Below are 15,955 nucleotides of genomic sequence, written 5' to 3' on the forward strand. Positions count from 1 at the left end.
TTCACAACATAAGTGAAGTTTATAATTTAATTTCTGATCTCTATATCTCTGTAAAGTTCTTATAAATCAGAATTTTCTTTACTTTTGTTCTCTATAACGGTTCTCAGCCCTTGTATACATCAAAATCACCTGTGGTGCTCTTTCCAAATACACATATCCAGGCTTCATTCCTGGTTATTTCAATGCAGCAGACCTGGTTGGGAAGGTGCAGCAAGCATATAAAATGCCACGGTGGTTTTTTACAAATGAAAGGTTGGTAACATCTGATTTAAGGGAAAAAAACTATGCAGAAAATCCATAAAAATATTTTTTTCAAAAACACTAGTATAAGTTTTGTTTAGGTTGCTTGATGTTACTGCTTCAGATTATTTATTATGCTGCTAAAAAGAAGTTAAGCTCTAGTCACATTTATTTGTCGAGTTTAACTTCTATGGTCTCTGATTAGACTGCCTGCTCACTCTGGGCCAAAACAAAACTCTCCCAACCTAAAACTCGATTCAATAAACACTCAAACTCTATGCCCAAGCCTGACAGTGACCATGCAGTTTAAACATAGTATCACGTATTACTGAATCAACATCATCGAATTTAAAACGCACCTTATTCTATGTATCACTAAAAGGAAAAAAAAAAACAACAAACTACTAACACTATAAGATACATACAATTTCAGAAATATTAATATGTTTAATAATAAGAGCAACTATAACCATCAGCTCTTATACAAGGTAATTTATAACCATATTTACTATAATCCAATTAAGGGAGGTAATATTCCAAGTTTACAGCTGAGGAAACTAAGGTCAGAGAAGTTGGATAACTTGTCCAAAGTTACAATGATATTCAATAGTTAATTTGGAATTTGAATTCAGGTATGTCTCATTTTAAAATCCATGTTCTTAATCCCTAAAGAAATAGTTCCCCATCTTTTGTGTGCATCAAAATTCTCTAGAGGACTCCTTAAAAACACACATTGCTGGGTCCCAGCCCAAAAATTTCTGACTTAGCAGGTCTGAGACAGAGAACAAAAACCTGCATTTTTAACCAGCTCCAAAGTAATGCTGCTTCTGCTGGTCTGAGAAGTAAAATTTGTGAACCATTACCGTAAATTATTTGCTGGCTTTCTATTCTTTGCTCTCTATAAAGTTATTAATTAATCTCACTGATGAATAAACTGAAAGCTGGCAGTAATGATAGGAATTACCAATGCAATGGTTTAGAATAAGTTTAGACAGAGTGAGTGAAATAAATCAAGATTTAAAAAAATGTTTGATTTAATTTACTTGATATTGTGTTAAAAAGAAAGTGTTAAAATTCTTGGTAAAATTCATATTTAAATTTCCTACTTCATTTGAAAAAATGTCTTTTAGAATCCCATGAAGAACTAGAAGAACTGATCTGTAAAATGAAAACAATTCTTTTGGCCGACTGGAAGGAGAAATGGACTCAATGGGCACAACCCCAAATAAAACACCCAAGAGTTTTAGTAGAAAAAAAGATGGCTGCTTTCTTCTCCTGAAAGGAAAAAACATGTTTCACCATGAGTACACATGCATAGTGTTATGTCTGACACACAATTTATTCACAACCATCAAATATAAAAAAGCTCTACTTAATTAGCACACAAATTTACTCTATAGAACAAAAAGGTCCTCAGCTAAAACAGGAACTAAAATAATTAAGGTCACCTTTAAGATAAAAAGAAAAAGATACAATCAAATGATATTTAGTTTCTATCAGTTTAGATTAAATCTTTTAAAAATGGAAATAAAAGCAAAGAAGTGGCCAGGCATGGTGACTCACACCTGTAATCCCAGCACTCTGGGAGGCCACGGTGGGAGGATCACCTGAAGCCAAGAGTTTGAGACCAGCCCGGGCAACACAGCAATATTTCGTCTCTACAAAAAACTTTAAAAGGCTGGGCACAGTGGCTCATACCCGTAATCCCCATGCTTTGGGAGGCCGAGGTGGGCGGATCACCTGAGGTCAGGAGTTCGACATTAGCCTGTCCAACATGGTGAAACACCATCTCTACCAAAAATACAAAAGGTACCAGGGCATGGTGGCAGGTGCCTGTAATTCCAGCTACTCGGGAGGCTGAGGCAGGAGAATCGCCTGAACCTGGGAGGCAGAGGTTGCAGTGAGCTGAGATTGTGCCATTGCACTTCAGCCTGGGCGACAAGAGCAAGACTCTGTCTCAAAAAAAAAAAAAAGCTTAAAAAAATTTAGGCACAGTGTTACATGCCTATATTTCTCAGTTACTCAGGAAGGTATGTCCAGAAGTTCGAGGCTGCAGTGAGCTATGAACGTGCAACTGCACTTCAGCCCAGGGGACAGGGAGAACCTGTCTCTTAAAAAAGAAAGAAAGAAAAAAACCAGCCAAGAAATTAAGAACGTTTAAAATATTACAGTTTCCCCCAAAACACTGTATATACTAACTCTGCCATTAGAGATATCAAAAAGTTCTGCTGAGGAGAGTCACAGGGATATCTGGTAATATCAAAAAAATTAATGTTCATACTCTTTGATCCACTTTTAGAAACGTTTCCTATCAAATGCTCAAACATGCTGGTGAGGTTGCAGAGAAAAAGAATGCTTATGCACTGCTGATGGGAATGTAAATTAGTCTAGCCACTGTGAAAAGCAGTTTGCAGATTTCCCAAAGAACTTAAAACAGAATTACTACTCAACCCAGCAATCCCATTACTGCGTATATACCCAAAGGAATATAAATCGTTCTAACATAAAGACCCATGCATGTGTATGTTCACTGCAGCACTATTCACAACAACAACAAAAAAGACAAGGAATCAACCTAAATGCCCATCGACAAGAGGCTCAATAAAGAAAATGTGGGGTGTGTATATATCATGAACTACTACACAGTCATAAAAAAGAACAAGATCATGTCCTTTGCAGCAACATGGATAGAGCTGAAGGTCATTATCCTAAGGGAATTAACACAGGAAGAGAAAACCAAACACCTCACATTTTCACTTAAAAGTGGGAGCTAAATATCAAGTACACATGGACGGCACAGTGGCTCACGCCTGTAATCCCAGCACTTTGGGAGGCTGAGGTGGGTGGATCACAAGGTCAGGAGATTGAGACCATCCTGGCTAACACAGTGAAACCCCATCTCTACTAAAAAATACAAGATATTAGCCAGGCATGGTGGTGGGTACCTGTAGTCTCAGCCACTCAGGAGGCTGAGGCAGGAGAATGGCATGAACCCAGGAGGCAGAGCTTGCAGCGAGCCGAGATCGTGCCACTGCACTCCAGCCTGGGCGATAGAATAAGACTCTGTCTCAAAAAAAAAAAAAAAGGTGACAAAATAATCTGTATGCTAAACCTATGACATGTCATTCGCCCATGTAACAAACCTGCACATGCACCCGCTGAATGTAAAATAGAAGCTGGAAAGAAAAAAAAAACGCTCAAACAAGTATGTAAACTGTGTAGAAGTGTTGATTAAATGTAGAGAATGTTAAATGTCTAAAACTGCTCCTTTCAGAAATCCACTCAAGTCAGAGGTAAAAAAATAAGACATAAACCTATCAAAAAAAAAAAAAAAAAAGGAAACAGCAGAAAAAACAAGATCAAACGAGAAAAGTCAACACATTTCTGGAAGATGGAAACTAGAGCAAAGAATAAGGAGAGGTGAGAAATATGATTAGCAAGTTCTTATAACGGAGACACAATGTAGAAGCAAGTTAAATCACACCTCAAGAGGGAGGAAGGAATCAGAAATTGAAGGCAATGGCACAGAAAGGAAGGCTTGAGGCTGAAAACAAGACAATGACTTAAACATGGCAGCCTGCCAGATATATAAAACCTCCTATCTCCACCCTGCACTAATCTCCAAAAGACTTCCACTCTCCAGTTGAAGGTCATGTGCTTGATGAATTATTTGCAGGAATCCTCTGAAGCCTAGGATGACTATACCTTTCTCCAGAGAAGATTTGTGTTAGCTTCTGCTAAGTACATTGGGGCACTACTAACTTAGAACCACATTAATCCAGGTCCAAGGCTTGAGATGCCTTAGACAAAGCATACAACATAAACAGGCTGCAAATTCCCGGGAGGGGTGACTCATTTCCAGTTCACCCTTACCCTGAAGGTCTAACCCTTTGGAGTGTCTATATAAAGAGGGTTGGGGAGAAATTATGCAGACTTCTCACACCCTTTGAGAAAGTTGCTCTAGGTTTTTGACTACTGACACCCTTGTCCCAAAAGGCCACCAGAATTCAGCTTAGTTTTCCAAATGTTACTTCTGCTTCAGTACACGTACCTGGGTGAAAAGTGGCTTCTAAAGCTGGGCTTATGTCTCTGATTTCCCAGGTTCTCCCTGGCATTAGCCTAGAAATATTTCACTATCTTTTTAGTTCTTCTTTAAAGAAGATTCTTTTATAGATATATCTATGTATCTCCAGCTTTTTAAGTTGTTCTTTGAAAATAAGGTGGTCTGAATTACCTAGACTACCAATACTGGAAGCAAAAATCTGTAAGTTCTTTTGCTTCTATAATTTCAAAAATTAGGTTATTCTAAGGAAATTTTATAGGACACTAAAGAAATTAAAATAATCACTGACAGAATAACTTTTAGAGATTTCAATACAACATACTGAATTTATCTATATGAAACATCATTATGATCTGTAGGATTTCTTATGTAATAAAATACAAGAATACATATGAAGTATGCCTCTGTACACAGAGGCTGAGAAAACAAAGTCACAAATAAACACCTTCTCAAGTTCTTAATAATACACAAGCAGTTGAATACTAAACAATCCGGATTACACCTTGAGGTTATTAGGAGAGATCTCAAACAAAATCACTATAAAACATTATACAATTCCAGAAAATGGAATCCTTACAACTAACCTTGTTTTGAAGAACTAAATGATGAAGGCACAATATTAAAAATACAAATATTTCATAGGAAGCCTTTTGAAAAACACAATCCTTAAATAAGTCAGGATTTAGTATTTGAGAAGCAAAAAAGTAAAAACAAATACCAAAACTAATCATAATTACTACAATATTAAATCGAATAAAATATGGAAGTTATTATGAAGGTAAAATGAAAAGTCAAGTAAGAAAAAAATCACACAGGAGATTACCAGAAAGCTAACATCAAAAGTTTTCAAGAAAAAATGTTTTAACCTCCTTAACCATCTTGGTTAAGGATATTTAAAAAGTCAACATTGTTTACAGTAGTTCCACATTCCCCTAACTTTAAATTTTAATAATATCTGAGAAAGAGAGAATACAGCCACTCCAACATATGAGAGAGAAATGTTAAAACATAAGCACCTTCCATTTCTTCTCAAGAACGAGAATATATTTGATAACATTCATACTTAGAGACAAGGCTAAAACAGTTAAGTTTATAAAATAATTGTTAAAAGACTAGGATAAAATCTGTACTCAAAAAAAGACCCTAGAATAATGGACAATACCTAACAAGATAAACTTTACTAAGAAAAACTACAAAGCATACACTCAGGTCTAAAAATTTCACAAAATATAAGATGTGGAACGCCATGGTTTAAGGTTAGCATAAGAGAAAAAAAGAGAAAATTCATCTGATTGCAAGTTGATTGTGAAAACAGTATGCCTACCAAATGTGTTCATGCTATCTTAAATTGTATGAGGAAGTACAGTATCCAGAATAGATCAATGTACCCTCACTTACCAGACCTTATCTGAAACTCATTATTGGTTCAGGGCACTATTCTCTAAGAGTGACACAAAAAAACCAGAGTGTGTACAGAGGAAGGAGTGACAAAGATGGCAAAGAGACTGAATATGAATCTATTCCACATGGGGTAGAGAAAGATGACACATGAAGGGAAGCAGTTTTTAAATATGTGAAGGGTGATCTTGTCAAAGGCAATCTCTGCCTCTTGATGTAAGAATGAGGACCGATAAAAAATTACTACTTAGATACTAAATCAACATAAACTAGAGATGTACAGTAACTGATAAGATGGCCTCATTTTCAAAAAGACCAGATAATACATCTAGAAAAATGCAACATGTGCTCCTTCATCAGATAAGAGTAGGTTAGATGACTGCTGAGCTCCCTCTCAGTTCTACAGGCAGTGTAGCATGGTACTAGCATAATCTCTGGTGCTGGACAGACTGAGTTCAAATTTCGGTTTCGTCACTTACTAAAATGTGAGCTTGCACAAGTTATTTAATCCTTCTTGGCCTCACTTTCCTAATTTGTAAAATAAGGAAAACACCTCTTTTAAAAATGTAAAGGAGTTAATAAGATAGGTGAAGATCTTAGAAAAGTCCTGGAATAAAATAGTTAAGAAAGCTGGGGCCAGGCACAGTGGCTTGTGCCTGCAATCTCAGCACTTTGAGGCTGAGGTGGGTGAACCATTTGAGCCCAGGAGTTAGAGACCAGCTTGGGAATAAGGCGAAACCCTGTCTCTACAAAAAATCAGCCAGACTTGGTGGCACATGCCTATAGTCCCAGCTACTCAGGAGGCTGAGGTGACAGAATCGTTTGAGCCCAGGGGAGCCGAACTGGCAGTGAGTCATGATCACACCATTGCACTCCAGCCTGGGTGACACAGCAAGACTCTGTCTCAAACAAATAAACAAAGCTAGCTATTTTTATTTTTGCATTCAACAAATATTTACTAAGTGCCTACTATGTGTGAGGTCTGCAACAAGGTTTTAACAGAGTTTAGAACTGCGTTTATACGCTAATGAGAGTGACATAAACAAATACATGGCATGAGAGGTCACAATTAAGATACACATACAGCTGAATGAAGAGAATAAAAAGTACTGTTTGCTATTTTAGAAAGTCTGGTCAGGTAGGACATTCTGATACAGTGACATTTGAAAAATACATGAACGTCAAGAACAGGCAAGTTATGACCATGTCTTAGTGAAGGGTAGTCTGAAATGACACAACAGCAAGCAGGCCAGTCAGGCCGGGGGAGTTAAGAAGGAAAGAAAAGCAGAAGGCCAGATCCTTGCAGTACTGTTAAGGAACTGTTCATATAAATGAATTCAGAGAGATTCAAAATAGGCTAATTTTTATTACTGTACCATGATACTGTATCCATCAAATTAAATAACAAAAAAGCAAAAAATAATACAGATAATTCTAGAAGTGCCTAGTTTATTCGGTCTGAAATAAAAAATGGCTAAAGTAAAATTTTGGAGCCATAATTCTTCTATTATCTCATACTGAAGGAACACAAGAAAAAAAATCGGAGATGAGGAATTGGTTATTTGAGAACAGTAGGATAGAAAAAAAATTATGTATTTACAGGAGAATCAGTCTAATAAGAATGATTCTTATTGTAAAGAACCAAGACTAGCATTTCAATGTTTGTAAATTTTCAACCATATAAAGTTTATAAACTTCATATTTTAAGGCATCTAAAAGTTGACTTTTATACCATAATTGCAGAAAACTTTAAAAATAATGAGAGGATAATGATACGATCAATACTAAAATAAGAGACATTATGCTGAGTACCTAAAAGCTTGACATGCATGATGATCTCATAAAATTCTCTTAAAGTAAAAGCTTAAACATTTGACTGAAATCAAAGCTTGTAAGTGATTGATAGGTCTGAAATTCAGGAAAGCCTAACTTTAAAGCTTGAGTTCTTTTTTTTTTTTTTTCAATCAGAGTCTCTGTCATGCAGGCTTGAGAGCAGTGGTGTGATCTCAGCTTACTGCAACCTCCGCCTCCTGGGTTCAAGTGATTCTCCTGCTTCAGCCTCCCTAGTAGCTGGGATTACAAGTGCCTGCCACCATATCCAGCTAATTTTTGTATTTTCAGTAGAGATGGGATTTCACCACATTGGCCAGGCTGGTCTTGAACTCCTAACCTCAGGCAATCCGCCCACCTCGGTCTCCCAAAGTGCTGGACTACAGGCATGAGCCACCGTGCCTGGCTGAAAGCTTGAATTCTTAACCAATGGGTAATATTGCCTCTCCTTTTTAAATCTTTGACTATACTAAGCTTTTAGTCACATTGACTCTTGCTATTTATTCACTCAGCAAAATACTATTGTTTGTGGAAATTGTTCTATATATTTGCTCCATTTTCAGTAAATCAGATTATCACATTTAGAACTCTATGTGCTACATCTGAACTGTAGGCTACTTACCAGTACCGTCCATCATTTTTTAAGAAACTAAAAACTGGCCAAACATGGTGGCTCGTGCCTATAATCCAAACACTTTGGGAGGCTGAGGTGGGTAGATCACTTGAGGTCAGGAGTTCAAGACCAGCCTGACCAACACGGTGAAACACTGTCTCCACTAAAAATATAAAAATAAGCCAGGCTTGGTGGCGCATGCCTGTAGTCCCAGCTACTCTGGAGGCAGAAGTTGCAGTGAGATGAGATCGTGCCACTGTACTCCAGCCTGGGCAACAGAGTGAGATTCCACTTCAAAAAAAAAAAAAAAAAGAACTAAAAAATCGAGATGCAAGTAACCACCAAAAAGCTTTTATAAAGAAAATGTTTATTTTAAAACATGACTTCTCTATTCTGCTCATAAGTTCAAAAGTTTTGGTGACCTAAGTTCAAATTCTTTCAAAAACTACATAGTTATATATAAAAATTCATTCAATATAAATCACCTTAGCTCTAGGATATTTCTAAAAGGCTAAAAAAAGGTATTTAAAATGCTGTTGCTTCAGTTCCTTTACATATTTACTGAAACATTAAGTATTCTAAAGGCATTTTTTCATCCAACTTAGGGGGCATAAGATAATTACTTAAGAAAAAACAATAAGCCTAATAATGTTTGTATTATAATCTATGGAAAGCAAATACATTCAAACTCCAAACGTGAACACATTTTTAACTCTGGCTGGAATTTTGAACCTGGTATTTCAAAGAAAACATCATGATACAATACTATGAAGGCTTGACCACAAGCCAAAGACCCTGAGGTTCTGTCCCCTTTACCAAGTCAATTCACCTCTTTTGGCTTTCCATTTTCTTACCTGCAAAATAGAGAAAACTAAAGTAAGATGCCATAAAAAGGCCCTGCTAGCTATTTAATTTCATTTTCATATTATTACTTTCATGTTAGAATAAAATAATTAACATTGTAGGCTTGCTGCTCATATCCCTGAAATGTTTTTCAGGAATTAATATTTAAGAGCTAAAATTAATAAAGACTATATTACCTTAAGTTCAGCAACTTGTGATGAAATATGCCACATAAGGCTTTCACTTAGAAAGGTAATATTGCCTCTCCTTTTTAAATCTTTGACTATACTAAGCTTTTAGTCACATTGACTCTTGCTATTTATTCACTCAGCAAAATACTATTGTTTGTGGAAATTGTTCTATATATTTGCTCCATTTTCAGTAAATCAGATTATCACATTTAGAACTCTATGTGCTACATCTGAACTGTAGGCTACTTACCAGTACCGTCCATCATTTTTTAAGAAACTAAAAACTGGCCAAACATGGTGGCTCAACACAAGAAAAAAAATCGGAGATGAGGAATTGGTTATTTGAGAACAGTAGGATAGAAAAAAAATTATGTATTTACAGGAGAATCAGTCTAATAAGAATGATTCTTATTGTAAAGAACCAAGACTAGCATTTCAATGTTTGTAAATTTTCAACCATATAAAGTTTATAAACTTCATATTTTAAGGCATCTAAAAGTTGACTTTTATACCATAATTGCAGAAAACTTTAAAAATAATGAGAGGATAATGATACGATCAATACTAAAATAAGAGACATTATGCTGAGTACCTAAAAGCTTGACATGCATGATGATCTCATAAAATTCTCTTAAAGTAAAAGCTTAAACATTTGACTGAAATCAAAGCTTGTAGTGATTGATAGGTCTGAAATTCAGGAAAGCCTAACTTTAAAGCTTGAGTTCTTTTTTTTTTTTTTTCAATCAGAGTCTCTGTCATGCAGGCTTGAGAGCAGTGGTGTGATCTCAGCTTACTGCAACCTCCGCCTCCTGGGTTCAAGTGATTCTCCTGCTTCAGCCTCCCTAGTAGCTGGGATTACAAGTGCCTGCCACCATATCCAGCTAATTTTTGTATTTTCAGTAGAGATGGGATTTCACCACATTGGCCAGGCTGGTCTTGAACTCCTAACCTCAGGCAATCCGCCCACCTCGGTCTCCCAAAGTGCTGGACTACAGGCATGAGCCACCGTGCCTGGCTGAAAGCTTGAATTCTTAACCAATGGGTAATATTGCCTCTCCTTTTTAAATCTTTGACTATACTAAGCTTTTAGTCACATTGACTCTTGCTATTTATTCACTCAGCAAAATACTATTGTTTGTGGAAATTGTTCTATATATTTGCTCCATTTTCAGTAAATCAGATTATCACATTTAGAACTCTATGTGCTACATCTGAACTGTAGGCTACTTACCAGTACCGTCCATCATTTTTTAAGAAACTAAAAACTGGCCAAACATGGTGGCTCGTGCCTATAATCCAAACACTTTGGGAGGCTGAGGTGGGTAGATCACTTGAGGTCAGGAGTTCAAGACCAGCCTGACCAACACGGTGAAACACTGTCTCCACTAAAAATATAAAAATAAGCCAGGCTTGGTGGCGCATGCCTGTAGTCCCAGCTACTCTGGAGGCAGAAGTTGCAGTGAGATGAGATCGTGCCACTGTACTCCAGCCTGGGCAACAGAGTGAGATTCCACTTCAAAAAAAAAAAAAAAAAGAACTAAAAAATCGAGATGCAAGTAACCACCAAAAAGCTTTTATAAAGAAAATGTTTATTTTAAAACATGACTTCTCTATTCTGCTCATAAGTTCAAAAGTTTTGGTGACCTAAGTTCAAATTCTTTCAAAAACTACATAGTTATATATAAAAATTCATTCAATATAAATCACCTTAGCTCTAGGATATTTCTAAAAGGCTAAAAAAAGGTATTTAAAATGCTGTTGCTTCAGTTCCTTTACATATTTACTGAAACATTAAGTATTCTAAAGGCATTTTTTCATCCAACTTAGGGGGCATAAGATAATTACTTAAGAAAAAACAATAAGCCTAATAATGTTTGTATTATAATCTATGGAAAGCAAATACATTCAAACTCCAAACGTGAACACATTTTTAACTCTGGCTGGAATTTTGAACCTGGTATTTCAAAGAAAACATCATGATACAATACTATGAAGGCTTGACCACAAGCCAAAGACCCTGAGGTTCTGTCCCCTTTACCAAGTCAATTCACCTCTTTTGGCTTTCCATTTTCTTACCTGCAAAATAGAGAAAACTAAAGTAAGATGCCATAAAAAGGCCCTGCTAGCTATTTAATTTCATTTTCATATTATTACTTTCATGTTAGAATAAAATAATTAACATTGTAGGCTTGCTGCTCATATCCCTGAAATGTTTTTCAGGAATTAATATTTAAGAGCTAAAATTAATAAAGACTATATTACCTTAAGTTCAGCAACTTGTGATGAAATATGCCACATAAGGCTTTCACTTAGAAACTTCATACCGTATGGGCCTAGTAGTTCTGATAATGACCTCATTTCTGAAAGAAAATGTACTTAATTTTATACTTCTGACAAATACTTTAAGAAAATGAACATTAACACAATACAACATCTCATTATAAAAACTAATGTAAAATCCTGATAAAAGCCTCTAGTATGAAAGAATAAAAAATACAAAGGTAATTCTAAGATACAATATGCAGTTATACATACAATTGAATGAAATAGTCACAACAGAATCAAAAGTCAAAAGAATCAAGACACTAGCAAAAGAATTAAGTTTTCTTCATTCTCTAAACTGTGGTATAGTATTATTCACCTGATATGTCAGAATATTCCTCTGCATTGAATGTTAATTCATTTTCTGTAGGTAAGTTCACAAATGCTTTCATTGCAGGAAAATATGCTATATGGCCATTGCTGACTTGTCGTAACAAAGTTTCCAAATACCTAAGGAGAAATGTAAACTTATAACTGGAAGAAACTGCTTAATTCAGAATGTATTATGATATACATTCCTGCATATAAATTTAAGTTGACTGATAATATGAATGAGTACTTATTCACAAAAAATAAATTTTCCTAAGTAGTTCATTACAAACTTTCCGTTACTACAAATTTCTAAATGCATTCCTTACCAATTTGTGTATAGACTTGTAATGGTTGGCTCTCCATGACTGTCTAAATGTTGTGTTTGTTGAAGCAGCACATTATTAAATACTCTTGTAATATCAATCTGCACATAGTTTTCTATTGACTGGAGTACAGTCATGTATGCTCTTACACTTGTTAGAAGTTCTGAAGGTTTTGCAATTTCCTGTGTGGCTTGATTATACATAGTCATCCCAACAATTGACCTGGGGAGAAGAGGTAGAAGAATAAGAAAAGCCTCTGACTTTTCCATTCATGTAAAATAAACCACTCAACCTACTGTTATCTAATATTAAAGCAGCAATAAAATTAACTTTAAAAACAATTTATTACAAAGTATAAAATTACTGTCATTATCTTCCCAGGAAACAGTGTGAAAAAAGAATGAAGGCCAGGCATGGTGGCTCACACTTGTAATCCCAGCATTTTGGGAGGCTGAGGTGGGCAGATCACTTGAAGTCAGGAGTTTGAGACTACCCTGGCCAACATGGCGAAACCTTGTCTCCACTAAAAATACAAAAACTAGCTGGGCCTGGTGCACACCTGTAATCCCAGCTACTTGGGAGGCTGAGGCAGGAGAATTGCTCGAACCCAGCAGGCAGAGGTTGCAGTGAGCTGAGATTGTGCCACTGCACTCCAGCCTGGACGAAAGAACAAAACTCCGTCTCAAAATAAATAAAATTAAAATTAAATAAAATGAAATGAAATAAAATAAAATAAATATATCTTTCCTCGGTAAACAAGCTGTTCCCTTTGCCTTGATCCTAATCACTAAGTAGATGTTTGGTTAAAAAAAAAAAAAGAAATTGCTTCTCTGTGGATTAACAAAGCAGACTGTTTACAAGGAAAACAAGGGAGCTGTAAACTGAACCCTACCTTCTACCCACCAATCTCTCACCTCTAACCCACTTGAGAACAATAAACACCACAAGGCACAATGTCCCTTTGGTCTAAGTTCTAGGGCATTCCGGGTTTTACTGTCAGGCTGCCTGACTTACTAAGGAGAACAAAAGACAGTTCATCGCCAGACTCTTCTCAAGTCAACTGATAATTTAACACTCAACTTACTGCCAATGTATATACTGTCATATTCTATTCTCTAATTCTTTTAGTCATATCTCACCAGCTACAGTTCTATCTTTATCCCATTATTACCTAGAGTATTTAACACAATTGTTAAGTATATAGTGCAAACACAACTACCACCTGTTAATGACTACAGAAACTTTGAAAACCTTTTGACAAAATTTTGTTTTATAAATTGCTTCAAGGGTTCAAAGAAAAAAATTCTCAAATAAATAAAAATTTTCATGAATAAATATTAATAAATAAGTAGGTAACTTTAGAAAAAGGTTAAAACAATATCTATAAAGTTGAAAGGTTTCTAACTTATCAATGCACTATTTCATATACATACATAAATATATATTCATATATAACTTAGGAAATTCTAATTAGAATTGAGAATTCAAGAATCTGGAATTCTACTGGCTTATTTAACAGCAACATGTGAATTCAGAAAACATGTAAGGGTTCATCTAGAACTTAGGTTTTCAAACATCCTACTGTGACCTACTGCAAGACATGCATCTTAACACTGCATATATGTAACTGAACATTTCACGCATATATGTATGAACATGCATATATGTAACTGAAACATTTCCCGAAGCAATATACATATTTAATGCATACAGTGTACTGGTTTTTTTTTCCTATTATTTTCTTCCTCTTGTCCTTTCTTTCCCTCCCGCTTCTTTCTCTAAACTTTGACTACAACCTAATAAACTGATTTCATGACCCTATTGGGTTGCCACCTGCAAGCTGAAATACATTGATTTGCTACAATCTTCTCACTTTGTATATAAGGAAGCTATGACTCAGAGATATTAACTGGCTTGCCTGGTGTTCCTAGTTAATACTAATAGGTAAGAGAAAAGAATCTGGGTATCATAAGTAATTTTCAGTTCACTATTCTTTGCACTTCCCAGTTCACTATTCTTTTTTTTTTTGAGATGGAGTCTGGCTTTGTCGCACAGGCTGGAGTGCAGTGGTGCGATCTCACTGCAAGCTCTGCCTCCCGGGTTCATGCCATTCTCCTACCTCAGCCTCCTGAGTAGCTGGGACTACAGGCATCCGCCACCACGCTCAGCTAATTTTTTGTATTTTTAGTAGAGATGGGGTTTCACCGTATTAGCCAGGATGGTTTCGATCTCCTGACCTTGTGATCTGCCCACCTCAGCCTCCCAAAGTCTGGGATTACAGGCATGGGCCACCGCGCCCAGCCTGGTTCATTATTCTTAACACTAATCCAGTTCTACTAATGCTTTTCCTTATAAAACACTGCATAGTCATTAATAATTAAATAACAAACTCATTACTGAGTCAACAAACAAAAACAGTTAATATTCTTTCTTACTTCGTAAAGCGTATTTCCAGATGAGAAGTCAAATATTCTCGTGGGGTAAAGGTATGTTCCCAAACCACCATGTTTGGTACATAATTTATAGAGAAGCATAACTCAGAAAGTGCAGTGTGCAATTTATCAAGGCTGAAAAAAACATGAATAAACAGTTAAGTAAAATGTTCAACATGTCATTATAGGCAATAAAAAATTAATTTTATAAATATATCAATCTTATTTGGAGATAATGCTTACAGAATTTGATTTTTTGATCTACTAAACTGAGAAAGTTCAAAATTTTTAAGGTTATAACATATAAGAGCAATATTCTAAAGATGGCATCATTTGTTTCTACCTTTAGGTAGTAATGACTATACTGACTTAATGTACAATAGTTAGAGCTTATTCTGCACTCACAAACATAATCACTTCCAATTCCTGCAGTACTCTTTGTTATGAGAGAAGGAAAGTTGTCTATAAAAGGGCAACGGCTTGTTCAATTTAGCAAGAAAGTAGGAACTATACTTTAAACAAAAAATATTTACCCAGTTATTACCCACCTACACCTCCCCTCCAAATAATTAAGCAAGCAAGCAAAGATCCCTGAATGCTACCTGGTCTGTTAATTCTGTTTTCTAATAATGACATTGGGTATGTCCTAATATATCACAAACATGCCAAAATAAAGTCTCAGCTATCTGATTTTAAATAAATTAAAAATTACAGATTGCTTATAATGTACCACACAAATTTTTTTAAACATATAATTGGCCTTCAGTACATAGTATAAAAAGACAAATATCACCTATTACATAAATTTTCTTCTAAAGGCCAAAATTTGTATTTTGAGATGAAATAAGCAACAGGTTAATCAAACTCAGAAAGATTTTTTTAAATGGCTGGAAAATGAAGACTATACAATTATTAGCATTTCCTCAGGACTAATGTCATAAAAAAATGAAATAAATATTTTACCTGGAACAAAAATGTATAATGTAAGTGGACACTTACTTGGTCACAACCAGCCTGTTTTTCCTCATGCTCTCAACACCTGGTTTCTCCCTTTCAGGTTCCCCTTTTTTACCAGTCTGTTTTTTTGATTTCTTATTCACTGCTTGACTGATAGTTTTGGCACAATGCTTGGGCAGCAACTAAATTTAGAGAAGAATGAAATCTTACATTATACCAATTACTATGAAAGCATACTAACTATTCAAGCAAACATTAGCTGAATCCAGGCTATGTTGCAAATATCACAACAATATTAAAAGACAGAAATATAAGCGAGATATAGAGCTTGCTTAGCTAGCTTGGGTAATGCACACAGCTTGGTGGAAAACAGAAACGGGTAAATCTTGTGTGAAGAAACATATCATAGAGGAAATTCAGAGAGGCTTATT

The 15,955-nt window shown here is 35.6% G+C and overlaps 1 protein-coding gene across 1 annotated transcript in view; it reads right to left on the reverse strand.

Annotated features, from left to right (window-relative positions):
• NCKAP1 (NCK-associated protein 1) overlaps nt 1-15,955 on the reverse strand; it is a 100,757-nt gene that overhangs the window by 18,105 nt on the left and 66,697 nt on the right. Inside the window, exons 19-23 of the mRNA XM_012000062.1 lie at nt 15,567-15,706; nt 14,571-14,702; nt 12,139-12,357; nt 11,820-11,950; nt 11,441-11,538 (exon numbers count right to left, since the gene is read on the reverse strand). Coding sequence (XP_011855452.1) covers nt 11,441-11,538; nt 11,820-11,950; nt 12,139-12,357; nt 14,571-14,702; nt 15,567-15,706 — 720 coding nt within the window. The remainder of the gene's footprint in view (nt 1-11,440; nt 11,539-11,819; nt 11,951-12,138; nt 12,358-14,570; nt 14,703-15,566; nt 15,707-15,955) is intronic.

Source organism: Mandrillus leucophaeus, unplaced genomic scaffold (genome assembly GCF_000951045.1).
Source record: "Mandrillus leucophaeus isolate KB7577 unplaced genomic scaffold, Mleu.le_1.0 Scaffold614, whole genome shotgun sequence".
Taxonomy (NCBI): domain Eukaryota; kingdom Metazoa; phylum Chordata; class Mammalia; order Primates; family Cercopithecidae; genus Mandrillus; species Mandrillus leucophaeus.